General features: G+C 37.7%; 1 protein-coding gene across 3 annotated transcripts in view; it reads right to left on the minus strand.

Annotated features, from left to right (window-relative positions):
- Positions 1 to 3,112: 3,112 nt before the first annotated feature.
- The window catches only part of ERICH2 (glutamate rich 2), an 86,915-nt gene continuing 64,915 nt past the window's right edge, over positions 3,113 to 25,112 (minus strand). For 2 of the 3 annotated variants that reach the window (XM_043993133.1, XM_043993134.1), the window contains 5 exons: positions 23,487 to 23,567; positions 21,588 to 21,736; positions 10,181 to 10,238; positions 4,154 to 4,225; positions 3,113 to 3,335 (listed from right to left, as the gene is read on the minus strand). In XM_043993133.1, coding sequence (XP_043849068.1) covers positions 3,193 to 3,335; positions 4,154 to 4,225; positions 10,181 to 10,238; positions 21,588 to 21,736; positions 23,487 to 23,567 — 503 coding nt within the window. In that variant the 3' untranslated portion in view covers positions 3,113 to 3,192. The remainder of the gene's footprint in view (positions 3,336 to 4,153; positions 4,226 to 10,180; positions 10,239 to 21,587; positions 21,737 to 23,486; positions 23,568 to 25,112) is intronic. The other variant, XM_043993135.1, reaches the window with a different exon arrangement.

The raw sequence follows: 25,112 nt of genomic DNA on the forward strand, positions 1-25,112 counted from the left end.
ACTGGTGGGATTTGAACTGTGGGTGAGGGGAATGGATTTATTCCTTTTTAAAATTCTTCTGTTTAGACACAACTTCCATTATCTTCATGATTCCTCCTGGAAATATTGACCTTCATGTGGCAGGAAAAGAATATTCAATAGCTTTACTCTTTCCCAAGCTTCAAGCCTAAACCATATGTATGAGGACTTCAACATTTCAATTCAACAAACACCTATCAAATTTCTACTGTGCAAAAAACACTGTGCCAAGCTTTAGGGATACTAAAATGAAGAACAGTTTAATAAGAGCAATAACATCTACATCACTAAGTACATTGCAAGGTATAATGTGATGTGGACAAAAAAGAGAAATACAACATAATCTAAAAATTGCAGAAGAGATAACAGTTGGGATTAGGAAGGAGGAAGTGATACCTGAGTTGGAACTTGAAAGGATTTCAGTTAGAGAGAATGTGGAAGGACTAAGTCCTAGACATTCAGTTCATTCTAGGCAAATGCATGGAAGTAGAAGGTATCAGATTGAGCCAGGTTGAGAAGGTACAGTAAGTAAGGAGACTAGTTTGACTGAAGTATAGAATAAAAGAAGGGAAGTCATGTGAAATGCCTGGAATGTAGGTTGGAACCAGTTCTTAAATGCTAGAATAAAGAATTTGAATTTTAGTCTATACAGACTAGGGAGCAATTGAAGGCTCTAAAAATATTTTTACCCCCATTCATTAGGAATATTATTTTGGCAGGTGTGTTAAGGATGGATTGGTTGGGAGGCTGTATGATATAGCTGAATTTGAAAGAATGCTGAATCTGGAGCATGAGCACAGAGACTGGAATTGGGGAAACCGAGATTGAATCCTGACTCTGCAGATAACCTAGCTATACGGCCTGAGCCAAATCATTTAGCTTCTCAGGGCCTGTTCTCTTATCTGTAAAATAAGGTGGTTGTAATACAGGATCTCTAAGATCCCTTCTGGCTCAACAACAGATCTATGATCTTATAATCCTCTGGAATCAACCTGAAACTGAGGAATCAGTGAGGAAGCTATTATAATAGTTTAGGTGAGAAGTGATAAGGACCTTGAATAAGAGCAATGACAGTGTGAATGCAGAGATGGGAGAGATATTGCAGGGGTATAATTGATACATTTTGGCAATTGAATAGGTTTTGGGGATGAGAGTGGAAAAATATCAAAGATGATAGGTTTGCAAGCTTGGTGGCTGAAAGGAGAGTAAATAGGGATACAGGATTTGGGAAGAGAGGGGCTGGGGCTTAAATTTTTGACACATTGGATTTGAGATTCTGGAGGAACACCTGAGACATTGCTGGGGCAAAGTAACACAAAATATACCAGTCAAATGATGCTGGTGGGGAAATGAGGGTCAACAGGCTGGGGGAAAGAGCAAATTTGGGAGTATGGCCACCACCTGACAGCCTCTTTTTTAAACTAATCATTCTTGTTAATGAGGTGCAAAGCCCAGTTGTTTCTATCCTGCCTAAGCCACCTGTGCTATTAGAGCCCTCTAATTTTCTGCTTTCAGGGGCAAAATCTTATCGTCTTTTCCTAGCTATGGTTATGAAGGGACAGATTAGGCTGGATATATAGATTTGAGAATCATTTATCTAGAATTGGTCATTGAAGCCAGGAGGATGGTTGAGATCACAAAGGCAGAGTGGAGAGACAAAAGAGAAGAGGGCCAAAGTCAGAGCTTTAGGACACACCTACCCTTAGAGGGTTGGAAGCTGGACATTCTAAAGGAGTGGCCAGGCAGTTGGTGACAGGGGGGAGACTTATCTCAGAGTTCATTAAAAGTGTTTGTTGCAAAATTCTTTTCTGCATATTCTGCAAACCAAAGGGCTTTCAGTGTTTCTCTTGGAACTTAAGTGTCACAGAAGAGGGATCTTAGGGTAGTCAATAATGCATCATTAAAGTGGCATCTGAGGTCAAGACCGAAGGTCATTATGAGGTCAGAGAGTATGTCTATAGTGTGAGTGATAGAGTGGAACGAGAAAGGTAGATAGAATCATGGAGAGATCATTTTTGTAGATTTGGAGGTGGTGAAATTCTATGAGATGATGACCTCTGAGACATGACTAGGGATGGAATTTTTTCACCCTGGAAATTCCTGAAGTGCCTAAGACTTTTCCAGGGTAATCTGGAACACCCCTTCACCATGCTAGCCCCTTTTTTCCATTGGTGGGTTCTTTCTGGAGCATCTATTTTGAGGAGTGGGCCCAGGTCTGCTATACTTCATGCCCTCCCAGCTAATTCAATAGCACTTAATGCTCCCTCCTAGATACCTTCCTTTTCAACAATTACTTACTAGGAGAGGGTGTACTCTGAGTGGTCAGGGGCAGTAATCACTGCTCATCATAGTAATCAAGTTGTAAAGAATAAGCTATACCCTACAGGTGAGAATATGGTTTATGACTTCTTAGTCTCATTATTGGGGGGTGTTCCTGCTTTGTGATGCAGTGTTCTATTTGAAAAGCTTCAGTTCCTTGCATAATTTCTTCCTCCTACTTTTATATTTAATCATGAAAGAAATCAGTACACAATTGGGCTTTAGAGTTTTTAGCACATATCAGGTATGCATTAATTACTTGTGTGGTAGCTATCATCACTAATGGAAATGAAAATGATGATTAGCCCATTCCTAAAAGTCTATGCTAATATTACCAGTATTATTTGGGTTTTGGTCAAAATCTATGATTTTATCAGTATAGCAAATTCCCTATGGACACAATTCCTTCCACCAATACAGATCTATCCTTTGGGAATTTATAGTCTTAAAAAAGTTACTTGGGGCAATGAGAAGTAGTGACTTGCTCAATGCCACACAACTGGCATTGTTTCAGAGGCAGTATTTAAACCTAGATCTTCCTCTCACACTCCACAACACTATAATTGGGTCACTTAATAACTAAGGTATCTCAAGAACAAATATGCTAATGCAGCAAAACAAAAAAAAGATGAAAATGTTTTGATTGTGAATGCTAATAAAGACAATGGGAATATTATGAAATATGAATAAAAACTATTAGACCAGGAGAGTAATAGACTTTTAAAAATATATTTTCAGATTCATCAGAACTACTTTCACTTTTATCATTGTTTTGATAGTAAATACTAATAAAAAAAGTGAATGTTGCTAAAAATGAATGAAAAACCATTAGGCCATGGGAGTCATAGGAATTTTTTATATATCTTCAGATTCATCAGAACTGTCTTCACTTTGATCATTATCATCACTGCTGTCTTCTTCACTATCATCGCTACTATCATCACTTTCATCTTCTTCTTCATCTTCATCTTCTTCTTCTTCCCCAGCATGGGTTTTCTCTGTCACAGAAATAAAGAGGATTGTTAATCCTTTTGATTAAAGCAATGTTCTTTTGCAAACATTTTACTCCCCCCTCCCCTTCAAAGTAATATGCTCTTTTGAAAACTATGGAGATAAATGAACTTTTAGATAGCAAAATTGGGGGTCAAATAAGAAGTCTGGCGTTTATGTTTTTAGCTTGAATAAATTCAGTGGAAAAAATGTTGGAATAGATTTCCCCAATGTATAATAAGCCACATTTGAAAGATACACTATTGTAATTTAATAAATTATTAAAACACAAACTTAGTGTTAAAAACTTGATCCCGGAAGATATTATATATCAATGAAGGAGCACATTCTTATTTGAATACAATTGTGGACTTTAAATTTATCACAGATCTTTTAAAAAGAAATTTGTAAATATAGTTTTTCCATAGTTTTTTTTAACAGTGTTTATTTTTACGAAAACATAAAGATGAAGACAATTTAGGCATTCCCTGTGCCTTATGAGATAACCTGTGCTTTTAGCACTAGGGAGTAGGAAAGGGATCAGCAGTAGCCTCATGTCTTTGGAAGCTCTACCTAGGGTCTAGAAATCATGGGAATTACTTTGGCTTGCATTGTGTAGTTAATCAAACCCTAGGAAACAGACCTTGAGGGTTCGTCTAGTTCATGCCTCTGATTTCAATCTTGTCTGAACTTAAGACATTCGAGGTAGTTGTCTGCTCTTTTCTTAACTATCTCCATCTGAGAATGAGATTCACACTCACTCGGTAACAGATTTTTAGACGACTAGTTATAATACAAAGAAGTAGTTACAAAATTTTTAAAATACCCATTAGCAATTTTTCTTCAATCAGTGAGGAAAACTGTTTGGCTTCAGGGTTTTCCGGTTCATAGATTAGTACTGAAATTTGACAAGACAATTCACATTATTAATGGTCAAAGTGTTATGATAAAGACATCCCATAGAGAAATGTAGTTGTCACTTATTGAATATGAAACTGCATACAACTATAAGTATTAAAAATCATAACCAAAGGTACATATGTACATAAAAGTAGAATTTTTATTTATGTAACAATACTAAAATAACAACTACAAACAACAAATCAATAAATATTAATAACCCTTACTTATATAAGCCCACTTATAAATGGCACCTTATTAATTCTCATTACATTTCTATGGTGAGCTAGGTAACAAATATGATCAGTCACTAAAATCTCTCTCTCTTTTTTTTTTTTTGCAGGGCAATGGGGGTTAAATGACTTGCCCAGGGTCACACAGCTAGTAAGTGTCAAGTTTCTGAGGCCGGATTTGAACTCAGGTACTCCTGAATCCAGGGCCAGTGCTTTATCCACTGCACCACCTAGCCGCCCCCAGTCACTAACATCTCAATTAGGCTTTATTCATTATCTGGGATCCAAAACATTTCTTGTACACAGTCTTTTTCTTTTCCTAAAACAGGATGTAATCTAGATGTAGAACAAGCTAAGCTAGTAGATGAGACTGGGAGAGAGGAGGGTTAGTTACTTTTTTCTTCACTAATTTATCTCTAATTGAACATCTCATTGCTAACTCTAGTTAAACACAATGAAAAAAGATTTTTTCCTTTAAAATTTTAATTTAATGATTAAGGTTTTTTTAAAAAACATGATAACCTATATAAAATTGCTTACCATCTCAGGGAGGGGGAAGGAAGGAAGGAAGAGAGGGAGATAATTTGGAACTCAAAATTGAAGAAGACAAATGGTAAATTTTAATTTTATTTGTAAATTATGGAATAAAATGAACAATTCCATAACATAGTATAATAAAAAAGATGATTGCACATAAAACTACAAATTTATTATGTACCACTTGCTATTCCTTTTAAATATATAATAAAGTTATCAGGTAAATTTTTTTTCTGTTTTCTTCCCTCATCCACCTCAAAGATGGCTAACCATTAGACACAAATATGAATGTATGTAAAATTATTCCATATAGACTTCTATTTGTCAAGACAGAAATGGCAAAAAAATATTTTTACATTTAACTGGGATATTATTAAAAATTATGTGTAACTGGGAAATATCTACTGGGTTTCTCTATCTTGCTTAGACTGGAAGTACAGGAAAAGACTACTCATAGGCTTGGCTCCATTCTGATGACATTGGAGGTTTGAACTGTTCTGTTTCATACTTGGAATGGTTAGGTCTTCTTTGGCAACCTGGTGGCTCCCAATTCCTAAGTGATCACCATATTAATGCCAAACTCCGGGAGTACACCCCACTCTCTTAGCCCATTTCAGCTGGGAACTTCTGAGCTCAAGAAGTTGGCCAGCAATCTGACTCTCTGGCAGCAGAAATCACAGGTGTGTGCTACCATATCTGACAAGGCCAGAGCATATTATATTTCTTATGCAAGCCCCCAAAGTGTTTAGTTTTCTCAATACAGGGATAATGACATTTTTCCCTTCACCTCTCAAGTAAGAAAATTTTGAGTCAGCTTTGATCACTATTCTTTATTTCATATATCCATGCTTCTGCTCACACTTTTCCACGCATCTGATTAATTCATTCCTTTATCTCCATACTGACAGCACATGTTTCAGTACAGATCCCTGACTAAACTACTAGAATATCTTCCTTAGTGGACCCATCAGTGTCACATAACCATTTTGTCAGTCATTAATGTAGCCATTTTTGTTGTTCAGTTGTGTCTGACTCTTCATGACCACATGGACCATAACACACCAGGCCCTTCTATCCTCCATTATCTCTCAAAGTCAGTTCAAATTAATGGAATGCAAAGTGGTTTCCTAACATCATATAGATCAATATTTCTGATATTTTCACACACACCCCTGTGCCCCCTCACTCTTTGTTTGAGCCCTTTCCAATAGTCTTCTTTGTTCTATTTCTCAGGTTTGGTTTTTTATTCCTCTCATTCATGACCTTCTTAACATACTTTTTACTGTTTATCTTCATGGCCTCCAGGAAGGGGGTGTGCTATTAACATCAGGTGTGCTATTAACCTGGTATGTTCATAACCTGACAAATAACAGGTAGTCTCAGTGTTCTACAACTAAGCTATATCCTTCCACTGGTAGCACTATACTAGAGTCTACCCAGCAGCCTTCATTTTTAGGAGGAGAGTCTTTTATTAGAAGCGCCTTAAAGGAAGATACTGTCAATTTTATTAACCCATTATACAGATTTTTAAAAGAGTAATAAAGTAATAGACATCTGAGATGTATGTAAGATTGATATATTCCTCACAAAGTCTCTTGAAATTTCTAGTAACCTTTACTCAAAATATGCAAATGGAAAATATTATTCTGATGCCTCATTATGGTATGCAGGTGACCCTGGGTCCTCACAGGTTATTCCAGGAGAGAATAAACCCTTTAAGTTTCTATCATGCTTGAAGGGCTTTGAGTATGAGCCTTGGCAACAGATCAAAATTATTTTTCAAGGACCAATTTGGCTAACAACAGAGAGGCACATCACCAGAAGGCTGACAAATTTAGCTTGGCTGTGGCAACCCTCAAAACAAAGAAAAAAAATAACCTTTAATCTCTTGTAAATTTCAGATCATGGTTTAAAGCAGTGCTTTCAATGGTATAATTCTGCCTCTCAGAATAGACTACTTATTTCATTAGAGAAGAGGCAAAGAGGTTCTCTCTTAGCATGGAGCTTGGGGTCAGGGTGTAATGGATTTTCTCTCCTATCTGACAAGCTGTTTGACTATTAAAAGTTGGAGGAAGGTATATTATTCATACAGCATTCTGGTATCTGGGAGACAGCGGGAAGTCAATATACATTTATTAAGTATTTACCATGTGCTAGGCACTGTGGATACAAAGAAAGACCCTTTGCTCTCAAGGATCTCACATTACAAGAGGGGTAGACACTATGTAATTTGTTGTAGTTGTTCAGTCGTGTCTGATTCTTTGTTACCCTGTTTGGGGCTTTCTCGGCAAAGAGATTGGAAAAGTTTGACATTTCTTGCTCTAGTTCATTTTCTAGATGAGTAAACTGAGACAAGTGACTTGCCCAGGGTCACACAACTTTTGTTAAGTGCTTGAGGCTGGGCTTGAACTCAGGAAGATGAGTCTTCCTGACTCCAGGCCCAGCACTCTATCTACTTCGCCACCTAGCCGCTCTCAATCTGTACATGATACATGCAGTATAAATGGGAGGCAATTTCAAACAGAAAGCATTAGCAGCTGGGGCATAGGGATGTTGGAAAAACCTCTAGCAGAAGACAGGATCTGAGCTAAGTCTTGAAGGAGACAGAGAAGCTGAAAGGAGGGAGGCGATTACAGAGATGTAAGACAGTCAGAAGAAAAATAATGAGTTTGGAAAGAGTATGTCACATGTGCTGAATAGTAAGTGGGTCACTATAGCTGGCTCAGATTGTATGGAAGAGATTAAAGCAGAAGAAGACTTGAAAAACAGAAAGCAGCTATGCTTTAAAAGGAAGAGTTTATATTTGATGGACAGCTAGGCTGTGCAGTGGCTAGAGCACTGGACCCAGAGTCAGGAAGAATTATCAAAGATAATGCTAAAGGCATGAACCTGGCAGATGAGAAGAATAATGGCATCCTTGACAGAAATAGGGAAATTCAAGAGAGGGGAAGGTTTTGGGGAAAAGATAATGAGTTGTTTTTCAGACAAGGTTGAATTTGAGATGTCTCTTAGACATCAAGTTTGAATTCAATGGGTAAAAGGGAGGAACAAACATCATACACATAAGGAAGGGTATAAACAAGGGCAAGGAAGTGAGAAAGCATAGGATGTGAATAAGGGTTTACAAATAGTTTGCCTAGTGTACAAAGCCCATGGAGAGTACTGGTATAAATTAAAGCTGGAAAGATAAGAGCAGCACAGGATCATGCTGGCCCTTAAATATCAGCCAAAGGAGTTTGTTTGAACTGTACTCCATAAGACCTTGAGCAGAGAGTGTTACATGACCAGATCTATGAGTAAGAAAGATAAGAGTGCAAAGAATAGTTTGTAGGACAAATAAACCTGAGGCTTACTTAGACTGTGGCAATAGTCTAGGTGGATGGAGACCTGTAGAGAGAGCATGGGATGGATTGATATAAGATATATTTCAGAGATAAAATTAATAGGACTTGGTAAATTATTGGATTACCAAGAAGCATTGTGGACCAGTGGAAAGAGAGCTGGTCCTCATAGAGGACCTTTGTTCAAGTCGATGACTCTGACATTCTGGTTGTGATTTTAGGCAAGTCACTTAATCACTCAGTGCTACAGGCATCCCTGTTGTATCTATGCTGATGACTCCTAGATCTACAGATCCTGCTGCCCAGTATCTCCCTTAAGTTTTGTCTAGGACCATAAATTGCCTAATGGAAACTTCAAACTGGATTTCACAGGCATCTTAAAGTCAACAAGTTTAAAGCTGAATTTAGTTTCTTTCCCCCTAAACTCTTCTCTCATTCAAGCTTCCCTGTGTCTGTTGAGGACACCACTATCCTTCCAGTGTCTCCAGTTTGTCATCTCGGCATGATCCTCAACTCTTCACTCTTCTTCACTCCACATATCCATGAAGTTGCCAAATCTTGCTGTTTCCACTTCACACAATCTTGGGCATCTGATTTCTTCTTTCCATTCACTTTATTTCAAGCTCTTCATCTCTTGCCTAGATCATCAGAACAATCTACTAACTGGTCTCTCTGTTTCAAATCTCCCACCACTCCCAAATTCATCTTACACACTAATGCCGAAGTCATATTCCTCAAGTGCAGGTGTGACCATGTGACTCTCTTAAGTCAACCAATTCCAGTGGCTTCCTATTGCCTCTAGAACAAATATAAACTCCCCTGTTTAGCTTTTAAAGTTGTACAGAAACTGGCCCCAAATTCTTTGGACATTACTCCTCCTGAATTCTGCAATCCATCCAAAACTGGCCTTTGATCTATTTTTTTTTCCTCAGGAAAATTCATTTCCCATTTCAACACCTTTGCATCCATCCATGCCTGGAATGCACTCTCTTCTATTAAGATGCAGTTCAGACATATGAAGCCTTTCCTGATGCTCCCAATTGCTGGTGCCCTCTCCCCAAACTACCTTCTATTTAATTACCATGTGTGTACATATAGGTATTTATTAGTTTTATATTTATTTTTACATGAATTTGTGGAAACCCTGGCTAATTATATTTGTTATTATGAAATTATATCTGACAATTATTTATTTAGAAATGCAAAAGAGAACCAAGCATGGCTATAATTACTGCTACTGGGAGGCTGAAGCTGATCTTGATCTTTTAAGCTTCGGAGTTCTAAGGTGTGGTAGGGCCAAAGCTGATCAGGTGTTCATATTAAGTCCATCCCTAATATGGCCAGTCCCTGAGAGTAAGGGGACACCAGGCTGCTATACAGAGGTGAACCTAGCCATGTTGGAAATGGAGCATGTCCAAATGTCCAAGCCTATTGGCAATGGGATGGAGGCCTCTGTCCCAGGGTCCTCTTCCTCCCTCTGATTGGAAACAGAGATCTTTCTTCCCAGAACCTCCATTCAAAGAAGGAGCCCAGGTCAGCCACATCTTCATTTCCCACCTAGCTGCACTCCTCATGACTTCTGTCTCATGCTCCCACACTAGGTGGTGTCTCTTCACCTTGACCCTGATTTTCTGCTTATTGACTGACAGGCTAGTTGTTGCATTTTTAGCCTGGGCAAGATTAGGAAGACCAAGAGAGAAGGAAAGAAATATAGAGAAAGAAACAGAGAAAAAGAGAAAGACAGAAAAAAGAGGAAAAAACAGAAAGAGGAAGAAAGAAAAAAAAAGGAAGGAAAGAATGAAGAAGGGAAGAGAAAGAAAAACATAAGAAAACTGTACTTACTTAATTGACATAATTTTTTTGCCACAGTGTAATTTCGGCTCATTACTGCTCTTAGGAACTAAAAGAGAAAAATAACAATTAATAGGTTTTCAAGTTTAAATATCACTGAGACTTATGATATTACCTTTTCACTCAGTTATTAATTATACACATTGTTTAGGAGTGTGCCTACAATCGATCAACAAAGAACTATTTATTGAGTGCCTTATTATGATTAGCCATTTCAAACAATAATAGCTGACTTAAGAAAAACACTTTATATACATTATTTAATCTGTTCCTCACAACAGTCACAGGTGTTATTCCCTTCTTACAAAATAGAGAATAAATGACTTGCCCACAGTCACACAGCAATGAAATATGAGAAGCAGGATCTCAGGAAAAATCTCCCTCCTAACTCTAAATTCAGTGCACTTTCTTTTTTTTTTCTTTTAAGTGAGGCAATTGGGGTTAAGTGACTTGCCCAGGTTCACACAGCTAGTAAGTGTTAAGTGTCTGAGGCTGGATTTGAACTCAGGTACTCCTAACTCCAGGGCCAGTGCTCTATCCACTGCGCCACCTAGCTGCCCCCTTCAGTGCACTTTCTGCTACAACCTCATTGCCTCCATTGAGGGAGGAGGCTCCATGGACTAAGTAGAATAACTCTTGCTTTATAGTAGATAAACTATATGCTATAGGTTTTGCTTTGTAAGAATAGATGGGCTCTTGCAAACAAACAAACACAAAAAGAAGCCTTTCTGGGGCAACTAGGTGGCGCAGTGGATAGAGCACCAGCCCTGGAGTCAGGAGTACCTGAGTTCAAATCCTGCCTCAGACACTTAACACTTATTAGCTGTGTGACCCTGGGCAAATCACTTAACCCCAATTGCCTCACTAAAAAAAAAAAAAAAAGAAGCCTTTCCCAGGGGGCAGCTAGGTGGCACAGTGGATAAAACACTGGCCCTGGATTTGGGAGGCCCTGAGTTCAAATCCAGCCTTAGATGCTTGACACTTAATAGCTGTGTGACCCTGGGCAAGTCACTTAACCCTCATTGCCTTGCAAAACAAGCAAACAAACAAACAAAGCCCTACAAAACAAAACAAAAAGAATAGATGGGCTAAAACTGCTAGGGATGCTACTAGGGAAGAAATTCATCACTATTCCCCAGCAAAATCAATTGATGTAGTATTGTTTTGGCATTTACTCTTTGAGATGCTGGCATCTATTTATGATGAAAATAGTTGGAAGAGTTGTAGACTCACAGGGCCATTCAAAAATTCTTGTAGGAAGAGCCCCAAATAAATCATTAATTTATTCAACAGCCATTTATTCAGCACTTAATATGTAGAAGTAGTATGCAATATGTTATGTTTGTGGGAGATACAAAGATATGATCTCTGTCCTTGTGAAACTTACAATCTGCTGCAGATCTTCTAACATATTTCTGATATCAGCCTAGTCTTCTTGTGTCAAAAGATCAAAGGAAAGGTCTCCAGAACGTTGGATGGTGTTTCCCCTGCCCCACTGCCAGCAGTGATTGTAAGGGAAGATATCTCATAACTGGGACAGGTACAAGAAGATCAGGGATCATTGTATTTTAAGAAAATAAACTCAAGTGAGGAAATCTAAGAACCTAAATGGGGAAGCAGGGTGGAGAACATTTGAGTATAGACTGATGAAGGCACAAAACAGAAGTAATTTTGTTAGAGGAGGATTCTATAGACCACCTGGACAGGGAAAGGAATTAAATGAGGAACTTGGGAAACAGACCACAAATCTGGCAAAGAGGAATGATGTAACCATGATGGGGGCTTAAGTTATCCAGACATCTGCTGGAGCTTCCTCCCTCTTTAAAAGCAGAGCAGTGAATAATTTCAGGACTCATCTTAATGATAATTTTCAGCCTTCAAAAGGCAGAGGAACCCACAAAAGAAGCTTTGATTCTGGATTTTATTCTTATCAATAAGAAGAAACCAGTGACTGGAAGGGAAAGAGTAGGAACCATTAGAAATACCTGGCCCCTTCCTGCATTTCCAATCTTTTAATACTTCTCTTTACATACTCTACAATTCTGGGGTGCTGTCCATTCCACAAACACCATGCTCCATCTCCCCCCCTGGGTGCCTTTTCATGCTTGGAATGCTCTCCTCTCTTGACTCAGCTCCAATCCACTCTACATATTAGGCCTTCCCTAGTGCACCCCTCCCCAAACTCACCCAGAACTTTCCCTTAAAGATTACTTCTCATTTACATTGTATTTATTTTGTACGTTTGTTCTTTGCATGTTTTCTTCCCTATTAGAATATGAGCTCCTTGATGGTAGGGACCATGGTTTTGCCTTTCTATATCCCTAGGCCTTAGGCACAATGCCTGGCATATAGTAGGTGCTTAATAAATGTTTGCTGTTGGGTATGGCTATAATAAAGTGACCACTCCCCTTTTCTTGAGTTTGTGATGACAAAAGGAAATATGGACATAATATCCTCTAGGGATGGACTTTGGGGGAAAAATTTTAAAGGCTTCAAAGGGGGGAAAGATAGGATCCTTTGGACCATTTCTATAGAAGTTAATCCAGGTGGGATGGCAAGCTCTCAGTAGTGAAACCTGGAAGAAAAAAAATAACTGTACTGAGGAAGAAAAGGGGGACTTGTCTGCAGAGACCAACATGGTTACACAGGGACACAACAAATAACGAAGGTTTCTAAAAGCCAGGTATAGAAAATGTAAGCAAGGCCAGTTAGCAAGAAATAGATACAAAGGCATGGCTTGGTTCCATAATAATGTGTCAGAATGCTGGAGCAAGGAATTCCTCAGCATGAGGAAAGCTATGGAGAACAAAAAAGCATTTTGAAAGCCAAACTGGTGGAAAGAGGAGGATCAAAGGAGGCTGGGATCCCTGTTAAGGGCAGATGGGATAACTGACATCAAAGAGAAGGTAGAGCTGCTCGATTCTTATTTTTCTGATTTCTCTGCCAAGTAGTTTCCTCCTGCTTTCTCTTACCCTGCATATCAGGACCATACTTGTCTTATACATAGCTGAAGAGTTTGGTAGGGTGCCTTCCTTATTTTTTTGTTTGTTTTGTTTTTGCAGGGCAATAGGGGTTAAGTGACTTGCCCAGGGTCACACAGCCAGTATGTGTCAAGTGTCTGAGGCCAGATTTGAACTCAGGTCCTCCTGAATCCAGGGCCAGTGGTTTATCCACTGTGCCACCTAGCTGCCCCCCCCTTCCTTATTTTTGCAAACAGTGATGTAGGAGTTCATTGTTCTTTCACCTGTATATTCATCTGGGCCTGTGGTCCTTTCTTTGGAAGTTTATATACAGTTTATTCAGTTTCTTTTTTTTTGAGGTAGGCTTGTTTAAACTCTCCATTTCTTATTCTATTTATATATGGCAATTTCATATTTGTATAAATGTTCATGCATTTATCAGTTTTGTTGGCACATAATTGAACAATTTCTTCTTCAAAAAAATAAAGAACTCAGTATCTCGTTACCTATCTTGAATGTCAACTACCTGTTAGCCATTTTTATTCTGTCATTTCCAGTGGCTGAAAAAATAGGAGCAAATTAAGAGTTGATTTAAAAAAATGAATTGGAAAGGCCAGAACAAAAATGGTTAAAGAGAATTGATAGCCAAGATGATAAGGCATCAACAGAGCACTTAGCTACACTGAATGAGTTCAGTTATGTGGTCCAGATTATATCTTCAGGTATAGAAAGAACTGGCAGGAATAATCGATGAGCCACCTAATGGAAGAGGTATCCAAAAATTAAAGAAGATTAAATGTCCCAATTTTAAAAAGGTAGAGAATGGAATGTGCAAATGATTAGTTTGACTATGATTCCTAGCAAAATTCTAGAATCTATTATTTTATAATAACAGTGATTAGTGACAATCTAAAAATGGATATGTAATCCCAAAGAACCAGCATGACTACATAAAAATAAGTCATTCCAGACTAACCTTATTTTGACATGTAGATTGCTAATTGGTAGATCAGGAGAAAGGTGTAGATACAATTTACTAGATTTTGGCAAAATACTGAACCAAATTTAGTGTTGTGGGCTAGACAATAGTATAATTAGTTGGATTCAGAATAAGCTGAATATATGGACTCAAAGAATATTAACTGTTTGATATCAACTTAGGAGTAAGTCTTCAATGGAATTTCTCAGGTGTCTATACATGTCCCCAACTTTTAACATGTTATCTATGATTTGGAAAAGGAATAGATGGCATTCTTATTAAATCTGTATATGACACAAAGCCAGTCAATGAATAAGCATATATCAAGCACCTAATAGGTGTTAAATACTATGCTAGATCCTGGGGATAAAATAAGAGGCGCAAACCACCTCACACCTCTATATTCGATGCCATACCTCTGGTAATGAAGAGGTGAATCCGTTTATCCACTCGGGAACAGGGACCCACTTTAAAAATTCTAAAGTTTAGGCATCATTGACTGCAAACATGCTTACTATTAGTGTCCACGCTTAGGTAAAGCAGGAATGGTGCCCAGAATCTTTAACCAGCTTGGAGCTGACAGCCTGACTACTTTAAGAAGACTGTCAGGGGCTCTGCCCAAACAACCTGTCGATGAAAAAGCAGCAATTGCCACTGGGGATGATGATGATGATGATGAAGTTTTAGATCTCATTGGAGATGTTGCTGAGGCTTCTAAGAAGGGAGCAAACCATTAAATATCAACTTCGGAAAATTAATACTTTAAGAAATTGCGATTTTATATCGTGTGACCTTATTTTTTCACTTTTTTCATTTTTTAATAGATCTAGAGAATCATATCTCTAGTATTTTGAAGACCATTGGACATTGCAGTTTGTTTCATTTACTGCATATATACAATTCATTCTTTGCAATCTAACCACACTAAACAAGCCTGGAATTAAAAGTTTGAAAAAAAGTTAACAATTTACCTAGTTAAAAAAAAGACTGTCTTCAGGGATCTCATGATCTAATAAAGAGGACTAGATAATATCCTAGAAGGCAGAGTAAGGCTTCAAAACATATCGACAGGTTAGAAAATGAATACATTTAATGATATGGAATATAGTAGGGATAAATCGAATGTGTTATACTTGAGTTTGAAAAATATCAATTTCTCAATTTCTTCATCTTATAGGATGAAAGAGATATATTCAACAGCTGGTCTGAAAATGAGGTAGAGTTATCTCTTCCACATTGTGACTTTCCCCATTGAGGTTTTGATATATCATAGGTTGGCATAAGAAATTAAATGGGAAATTTTGGGGAGTTTTGCAGAAGCCGCAGATGACACAGAACCTATGACAAAATCCTTAACTCAAATTTTACTATTAGGTACTGTAAACACCCCATAAAAGAACAAGAAAAAATTTAGACTTCTTCTGTGGTAAGAAGGGAGGACTAAATAATTTTACATGGATTTTCCAGATCAAGGGGCTGCCCCACCCCTAACTTCTTCCCCACCACATGGAAGAGATAACTGTATAGATTTTTAGCTCATTTGCAAGTTCAATGAGTAGTATGACTTGGGGCTATATTAAGAGAGGAATGACTGCCAGGAAAAAGGCAGAGATAATCCTACTGTACTCTCTGCTGGTCATACTAAATCTTGAATTTTGTATCCAGTTCTGGGCACCACATTTTAAGAGCTCACTGATAAGCTGAAGAACATCCAGAGAAGAGGCAACCAGGATGGTAAAAGGGTCTAGATTAAATGCTATATGAGGATCTGTTGAAGGAACTAGAAATGTTAATCTGAACACTCCATGGTGGGGGAGAGGATAACTATCTTCAAACATTTGGTGGGCTATAACATAAATAAAGTATTAGATTAATTCTTCTTGACTGTAAGAACATGTAGAATTTGCAAGAGATAAATTTGGGCTTGTTGTAAGGAAATACTCCCAACAAGTAGAGCAAGTAGAAGCTGAAATGGGTTGCCTCTATAGGTCAAGAGTTCCCATCTTCTGAGGTCTTCTAACAAAACCTGGATTTCTCTTTGTAAAAGAGAGTCTTGCTTGACTGATGTCCTTTCTTAATGGGAACTCCTGAGGATCTATGCCATGGACAAGAGGTGAATCAGAAGCATGGTAGATGGTTTAGAGTAAACATGAGGATTGATAAAAATATGCTGAATAAGAATAAAAACTACTTAGATCTGTCAATCATGAGAACATCCTATTTTTGGCTTTATCATTCACCTCAAAATGAAGTAGGCAGAATGCTAAGGTAGATGCTTACTTACATAATGTTTTTTTCCCCTCAAAAGACATGTGTTTTAACTGTCAATGGACAGTGGGCTAAAACACAACTACAATCAGACTTAACTGAGGACACAAAATTTTTTTATCTTAAAAACAGAATGAGCCAAAATTAGAAGAAAAGCAGGAAATGGGGAAAACTTTACAGGAAATTTCTCTCATAAAGGCCTCATTTCTTAAATATATAGGGTACTGAGCCATATTTGCAAAAGTACACACCATTCCCCAATTGATAAGTAGTCAAAGGATATGAACAGGCAATTTTCAGAAGAAAAAATCAAAATTATCAACAATCACATAAAAATGCTTTATTGATTAGAGAAATGCAGATTAAAACAATTCTGAGGTACCACCTCACACCTATCAGATTGGTTAACAGAATAGAAAAGGAAAATGACATGCTGGAAGGGATGTGGAAAAACTGGGACACTAATGCACTTTTGGTGGAGTTGTGAACTGGTCCAGCCATTCTGGAGGACAATTGTGAATTATTCCCACAGGACTATAAAACTGTGCATTATCTTCTGACCCAGCAATACTAGGTCTATATTCCAAGGAGAACAAAGAAAAGGGAAAAATAAATATAACATTTTTTGTGGTGGCAAAGAATTAGAAATTGACAGATGTCCATCAATTGGAGAATAGCTGAACAAGTTGTGGTATATTATTGTGATGGAATACTATTGTTCTGTAAGAAATGATAAAAGGGGATGGCTTCAGAAAAACCTGGGAAGACTTGAACTGATACAAAGGGAAGTTGAGCAAAAACAGGAGAAACTATACAGAGTAATAGCAATATTGTTTTTTGCAGGGCAATGAGGATTAAGTGACTTGCCCAGAGGCATACAGCTAGTAAGTGTCAAGTGACTGAATCCAGATTTGAACTCAGGTCCTTCTGAATCCACGGCCAGTGCTTTATCCGTTGTGCCACCTAGCTGCCCCATATGTAGATATAATATAAAAGGCAGTGTTGTTGTTCAGTCATGTCCAATTCTTTGAGACCCCAATTAAGGTTTTCTTGGCAAAGATACTTGGAGTGAGGGCAGCTAGGTGGTGCAGTAGATGAAGCACCAGCCCTGGATTCAGGAGAACCTGAGTTTCTACAGTGATTTTCTGGTATTTTCCTTGTTTATGTTTACAATTGGTTTGTAGGATAACTTTTTTCTTTTCTTTTTCTTTTTTTTGGGGTGTGGGGTGGGGAATGAGAGTTGACTTGCCCAGGATCACACAGCTAGTAAGTGTCAAGTGTTTGAGGCTGGATTTGAACTCAGGTCCTCCTAAATCCAGGGCTGGTGCTTTATCCATTGTACCACCTAGCTGCCCAGAGTACTAGCAATATTGTAATGATGATCAACTGTAAAAGACCTAGCTACTCTGATTAAGACAATGACCCAAGACAATTCCAAAGGACCCATGATGAAAAATGCTGTCCACTTTCAGAGAACTGATGAATGCACATTGAAGCATACTTTTACTTTTTCTCGGTCTTATTTGGGGGAGAGGGTTTTAAAAATTTTTTTTAACATGGCCAATACGTAAATATGTTTTGCATGACTTCACATGTATAACTGATATATTGCTTGCCTTCTCAATGGGTAGGTAGGAGGGAGAGAATTTGGAGCTCAAAATTTTAATAAATGAATGCTAAAAATTTCAATGTAATTGGTAAATATTTAGTAAATATAAAACAATGAAAATATATTGAATATATTGAAAACAGAATTTGAAATAAAAATATGTGGCTCCTTATAAATGATTTGTAACCTTAAAATCAAAAGGATGAATGATAACTATAAATGAGTTGAGAGACAGCCTGACATCTATTGTGGAAATAATGCTAGATTTGGAACCAGGAGTCCTGAGTTTGTATTTTGCCTCAGATATTATCTATGCGAGATCCTTCAGGGTTTTTGCCTTTCTTAGTATATGCAGTGCTTAGAACAGTGCTTGGCATATACTAGGTGCTTAATAAATGATTGTTGATTTGACTTGATACTTACTAGCTCTGTGACCATGGGCTTGTCATTTAACCCCACAGAATCTTGTTTTCCCTCTCTCTACAAGAAGCATAATAAAACTTTTCAGCAAAATTGTGAGAAATGTATTTGTAAAGTTCTATGGTGTTTTTTTGGGGGGGGGGGATTGGTCTCTGATTTATTTCACAACATGACTGATATGGAAATATGTTTTGCACCTTTATCAAATCGCATGCCTTCTCAATGAAGGGGGAAGTTAAGGAAGGAAGGAGAGAATTTGGAACTCAAAATTTAAAAAAATGTTAAAAATTGTTTTTACATGTAATTGGAAAAAGTAAGCTATTTAAAATAAAAACATAAAATTCTACATGAGTGTTTATTATAAAATGATATCATGATGTCTTCTTTGAAAATGGGCAACACTCCCATCATAGTTTTAAGACCTTGCATGATGAAGAATTTACTTCCTTTATCTAAATAAAGATTGTTCAAAGGAATCTTTTTCAACTAAGCTCCATTTCAACACCCTCTTTCCAACCACTTAATGATAAAATCATTAGAACAGGCATAATTACAAATGGGTCCTGATTTAGTAAGAATAATAACTCTCCTGAAGTAGTAGAATTATTTGAATTCACACTGTATATTTCTATTGAGCTGGAATCGATGACCAGAATGTATTTAATTATAATGATTTAATGATTCATTACAATGAAATAATGATTTCAAATAGTGTAGATTCAAATAATTTTTTCCTATTTACTTTTCTTATGCATTATTTACTTTTAATGGAATAACCCCAGAGGAATTCTACTTTCTCTATAAAATTTCATAGTAGGGATATGGTAGTAATCTTTGATAAGAAAATATTTTAGGATTTTCCCTATATTTGATCATCAAAACCTAAATGACATAATTATTAACATTTAATAATTTTCCATTTCTTTCTGAAAACTAAGCAGACTTTTGCAGTGAAGAGCTTCAGTTCATGAAGAAGCAAGCAGCATCAGGAAAGATGGCATTAGAAAACTTCTCATTGGAGTACATTTATTTTATACTCAAAAATGTATGGCTCAGTGACATAGGTATAAAAGGACGTATCAGTTAAGTACACTTATTGCAATCATCATGTATTTTTCCTTAGCATATAAATTGGCATCACCCATTGGTTTTGAATTGTGAAGAAGGAAAGTTAAAGATTTAAGTGGAGTCAACAGTAAAGGAATTTAGCTTGCTGCATTTTAGTAATATGCTTCTATATACCCAAATTCTATTCTCTAGACAATATGTTAGTATTACTACACTTCTGAAGACACAAGTGAATTAGTAGCTAAGCCAAATTTTCATTTTTTAACTTTTCCTGAAGCTTAGACATATTAAATGATGACAGTAAAAAGCAAAAAGTGTTCACATTTAATTTTTTTTATGTGACATCTTGTGATGTTGCATTACATTTTTATTTTTTATTTTATTTCTTTTTTTGTTTTGCAGGGCAGTGGGGGTTAAGTGACTTGCCCAGGGTCACACAGCTAGTAAGTGTCAAGTGTCTGAGGCTGGATTTGAACTCAGGTACTCCTGAATCCAGGGCCGGTGCTTTATCCACTGTGCCACCTAGCCGCCCCCATATTTAATTTTTAACTAAACAAATGATTTAGTAAATGGGTTGGGTCATGATTCTAGACTTTCCAAATATCTGTTTTAAATATTATGAATAAAAACAATTAGCTGAACATAAGGAGTAAGATTGATGTATAGTGAATGGGGCAGAACCAAGAAAACGTTGTGCACAGAGACAGCAGTATTGTTTGATGAAGAACGGTGAATGACTTAACTATTCTCAGCAATACAATGATCCAAGACAATTCCAAAGGACTAATGATGAAGCATACTATTCACCTCCATAGAAAGACTGATATTGATTGAGCACAGACTGAAGCATGCTATTTCTTTCATTTTTTCTTTTATTCAAGTTTTCTTATACAAAATGACTAATATGGTAATATTTTACATAATTGCACAGGTATAATCCACATCTGATTGCTTACCATCTCAGGGAGGGGGGAAAGAAGGACACATTTTGGAAATCAAAACTATAAATAAAAATGTTTATTAAAAAAACAACAGGTGGGGTAGTTGCAGAGGAATAAAAGGACTGAAATTGGAATTAAGGATTAAGGGACGTGGAGTCAAATTCCATGGGGTGTGACCACTTCCTACATTAATGCCCCTGGGCAAGGTGCTTAACTCCAGTCTGCTTTCATCTTCTCCACAGTGTAATGAGTTTTGGACCAAATTAGCTTTAAGGTACCCTCCTAAATCTAGATCTGTTATCCTGGATCTGGCTGCTCAACCTGAAAAAGGTGGGGGGACTTCCTCTCTCTCCCCAACAAAGTTATCATTACATGTTCATATAAGTTTTATGTTCTATTATGCTGTTTCATCTTAAGATATAAACTGGAGCACTGCTGTGTCAACAAATGTTCTACAGAAGTATCTAGCACATTGTAGTACTTGGATTCAATTTTCACAAATAAGGTATTTCATTCTAATTGATGTTAGTGGGAAAGAAGTTAAAAAAAAAACAGGCAGAGAAAAGCACTAAATGTACTTCATGTCTCCTCTTCCCTCATCCTACTCTCTACCTCTCCCACTCTCTTCTTTCTTCATTATAAAGCATCTGGGTGCAGTTACTGTTATGAGATATACCACGTCTAACTCACAGGGAGTTAGTCTAATAGGAGGATAAGGCACTAACTATAAGACAACTATAATACAAAATATACAATTAAGGACCTTAGAGAGTTGCGAAAAGAAAATCTGATTTGGGCTTTAAAATCCAGATAGGAATTTGAGATGCCAGGGGAGGAGAAAGGGCACTGTAGGTCAAGAGAACAGTGAGCAAACAGAGAGTGTAAAGGGCTTGTTGATGCCTCTCAGGATGCATCCCAAGGCAATTTCAGCAGGAGGAAGTAGAGTTGTCTAAGCATAAACTCCAGCTTTACCCTGAGGCCCTTCCTTAATTAGGGCTGCCAGCAGCACATCAGGGAGACTCCAGGAAGAAAATGGAAGTGGGTCCCAAAGATGGCAGCCAGGTAAATGTCTATGTGGGTAGTTTTAAAAATTATTTGCAAAGATGTAACAACATGACTTCCAAATATATAATAATGTGTAAGTAAAATTTACCTCTGTCATTAACTCCAATGGTGCAACATTTTTCCCAACATATTCCTCATTAGTTTGTTTCTCATCATCACCTTCTGTAGTTTCAGATAGCCCATCATCAGGATTTTGTGAGGAGTCATTATTATTTTTTGCAACTGCTGTATCTTGACCTATAGTTCAACCACACAGAAAGAATATTCTTTAGATGATGAGCCTTCAAAAACTAAGAAATCCAAAGCTGATATCCCCGACCTGGGATATACAACAACATAATCTGGAATGATTCTACCCTCTGGCTTTCTGTTTTGGAGCATATCCTTTCAAAGTCAAAGATAATGATGGATACCCCCGTAGCCAAAGAATCTCTCATTTGCCACATGGTCAACAGACCACAAGTGTTTTCTGTGTTCCACAGCCTCTCCAGGGTACTTTCCTAGTTCTTCCTCACCCGATATCCCAGAAACAGGTTCTCTCACCTCTTCCTCCACAAGCAGTGATGCTATGTGAGGCACTCCCTACCAACCAGATCCTCATGACACTTTTTTTAAAAGGCAGCACTGCTGTGCAAGTGGGACCCCCCCCCCAAACTTAGCACTTGAGGTGGAGAAGAATCGTGGAAGGATGACAAGAACATCAGATTTATGGTCAGTCACAACAAAGGCTTGATCAAGCAATCAATCCATTTATCAAATGCTTACTCTATGCCAAGCACATGCAGATAGCAATGAATTAGTCCCTGTCCTCAAGGAGCTTATATTCTATTATTGGAAATAATGTGTACACATCAGTGATATCAACTATAAACAAAGTAAACAGGAAATCCTTTGGGGGAGGGGAGGCAATAGCTTGTGGAGGAACATCAGAAAAGGATTCAAGAAAATAGGTCTGGGGCCTTAGAAAGAAGTTAAAAGATTCCAAGGCCAACAGCACCTGTTAGTGTGTAACCTTGGACAAATAACCATTCTTATCTGGGGCTCAGCTTTCTCAGGGCTAAAGTGGAGACTGTAATACTTATATTCTACCTCTTGCAATTATTGTGAAGATGAAAAGATATAATGTATATAAAGCATTCTGTAACTGAAAATCACTGTAGAAATGTGAGCAATTAATATTATTAAGGGCAAAATTATTGTTAAATGCTAGAGATTTCAGTGGACCAAACAAAAACATCATTTTATAAGACAAGAAACGAATGGCAGTCATTTAAATATTCCACCCCCCCACCCCCCCGCCGCAAGAAACAAACATATTCTCTGACTCCAAAAAAGTAAAGGAAATGATAATGGCTAGCATTTATATTACCCTTGAAGACTTGAAAGCACTTTAATATGGTATTTCATTTTGATCCCAACAACAAGGATAGGTGTTATTATTATTGCCATTTTACATATAAGGAAACTGAGGCAAACAGAGGTTAAGTGACTTGCCCAGGGTCATATAGCTAGAAATATTTGAGGCAGGATTTGACCTCAGGTCTTTCTGACTTCAGGTTCAGTGCTCTATCTACTATTCTACTTCACCACCTATATAAAACATGAGATATAAATAGCCTAACTATTGAAATAATAATAATGAAGTATATAAGACAGGGGAGGTCAAGAAATGGGGAATACTTCTTAGATCAGTGTCTTCGATCCTTGAAACCTGAGAGGAAAATGCTGAAAGAACTTTGAATTGAGGAAAAGAGTAGAGATAAGAAGAAAGTAGTTTGAATTTAAGCAAAGAGAACTTAATATGTAAAAAGCAGCCTGAGATCAAAGCCACGATATATATGTTCCAACACATAATTGTGTATTTAAAAAAAATCAAGACAAACTACACAGTTCAGACTATTTATTACATGAGATTCTGGAAGTGCCAGCCTCTACCTTTATGGAAATAATCTTAGGGGCTTCTAAATTGGACCTGTCCTGTATTCACCTGTGTCTTCAGGGCTGAGAGAGCTTGGGGCATCCTGGCAGGTGTTTTCCGAGGAAGCAGAGTAACTCGGAGCTGGTCTGTCTAGGTGAATACAGAAGCACATATTTTAAGAATAAAGCAAATGAGGAAAATCAGAAAGTTGAAAAGGAAGTATTAGGAAAACCCCAAAGACCATCGCTAAAAGTTCTGGGTAGGAAAGCACATGCAAAAAGCTGAGCCCTAAAAAGGAAGACCCCACATGTCCAGAGGTATGGAGTTGGTGACCAGGCTTACCCATTCTGTGTTTCTGAGGCTCCATTGGTGTAAGTGTGTTAGGATCCTTTAGGGTAATCCCCTGATTTCAACCAGCCCCTTCTTCTTGAGGACTGACTCCCTGGCTTTACCCAACTTTTCATCTGACATCACACAAGTGCTCATAATGGGGGATGAAAAGATGAACAATGTTGAATGAGCCTGAATTGTAAACACAAAGCAGGGCTCGACAATCAGGAAAGGCAGTTTTTCTCACCTAACTAATGATGCTACACTTCTCATACATTGTAAATAGACCTTTTAAGAGAGCAGGAATTAGTCTTGAATAAAATGAGTTCATTTTAGAATTTAAACTCCCTCACATAGCCATTTGGCATAATATGCATTATAAACTATTTAATGGGCTGTTGTGAATTATTTAATCCAGCTATTTTATTCAGTACCTATAGTTGTCATTAGAGTATAAATAAATTTACAATTATGGAAGTCAGCTTCAAAAAAGGCTTATATAGGGGGCAGCTAGGTGGCGCAGTGGATTAAAGCACCGACCCTGGATTCAGAAGGACCTGAGTTCAAATCCGACCTCAGACACTTGACACTTATTAGCTGTGTGACCCTGGGCAAGTCACTTAACCCTCATTGCCCCACAAAAAAGGCTCATATAAATGAATGGATAGAAGCCTTTCTTGAAGCTTACCTCAATGATAATAATCACAACAATAGCTAGCCATTCATGTAGTATTTTAAGGTGTGCAATGCACTATATGCATATTATCTTATTTGATCCTGATAACAATCCTGTGAGGTAGGTGCTTTTAATGGTAGCTAGGTTGCACCAAAGTGCATAGAGTGCCAGGCCTGGAGTCAGGAAGACTCATCTTCCTTAGTTCAAATCCAGCCTCTGACACTTATTACCTGTATGACCCTGGGCAAGTCGCTTAACTCTGTTTGCCTCAGTTTTCTCATCTGTAAAATGAGCTAGAGAAGGAAATGACAATCCACTCCAGGATCTCTGCCAGGAAAACCCCATATGGGGTCACAAAGAGTTGGACATCACTGAACAACAACAAGTGCTTTTATTATCCCCATTCTACAGATAAAGACAGTCAGGCTGAAAGAGGTGACTTGCCCAGGGTCACACAGTTGATGTCTGAGGCAGCTTTGAACTCAATTCTCTTTCAAAATCTGGTTTACTATCCATTGTGACACCTTGGTTCTAGTATATAAATAATAAAATTACTATCATGGAGGTAAATCTCAAAAAAGGCTTTTGCAATTTTAGGGATGACGGGCAGTGGGTTATAGTGTATAGAGTAGATTCCAGAGACAGGAAGGCCTGGATTCTAGGACTGGCAACATGATCCTGGCAAGTCA

This window comes from Dromiciops gliroides, chromosome 3 (genome assembly GCF_019393635.1).
Source record: "Dromiciops gliroides isolate mDroGli1 chromosome 3, mDroGli1.pri, whole genome shotgun sequence".
Classification (NCBI taxonomy): Eukaryota; Metazoa; Chordata; class Mammalia; order Microbiotheria; family Microbiotheriidae; genus Dromiciops; species Dromiciops gliroides.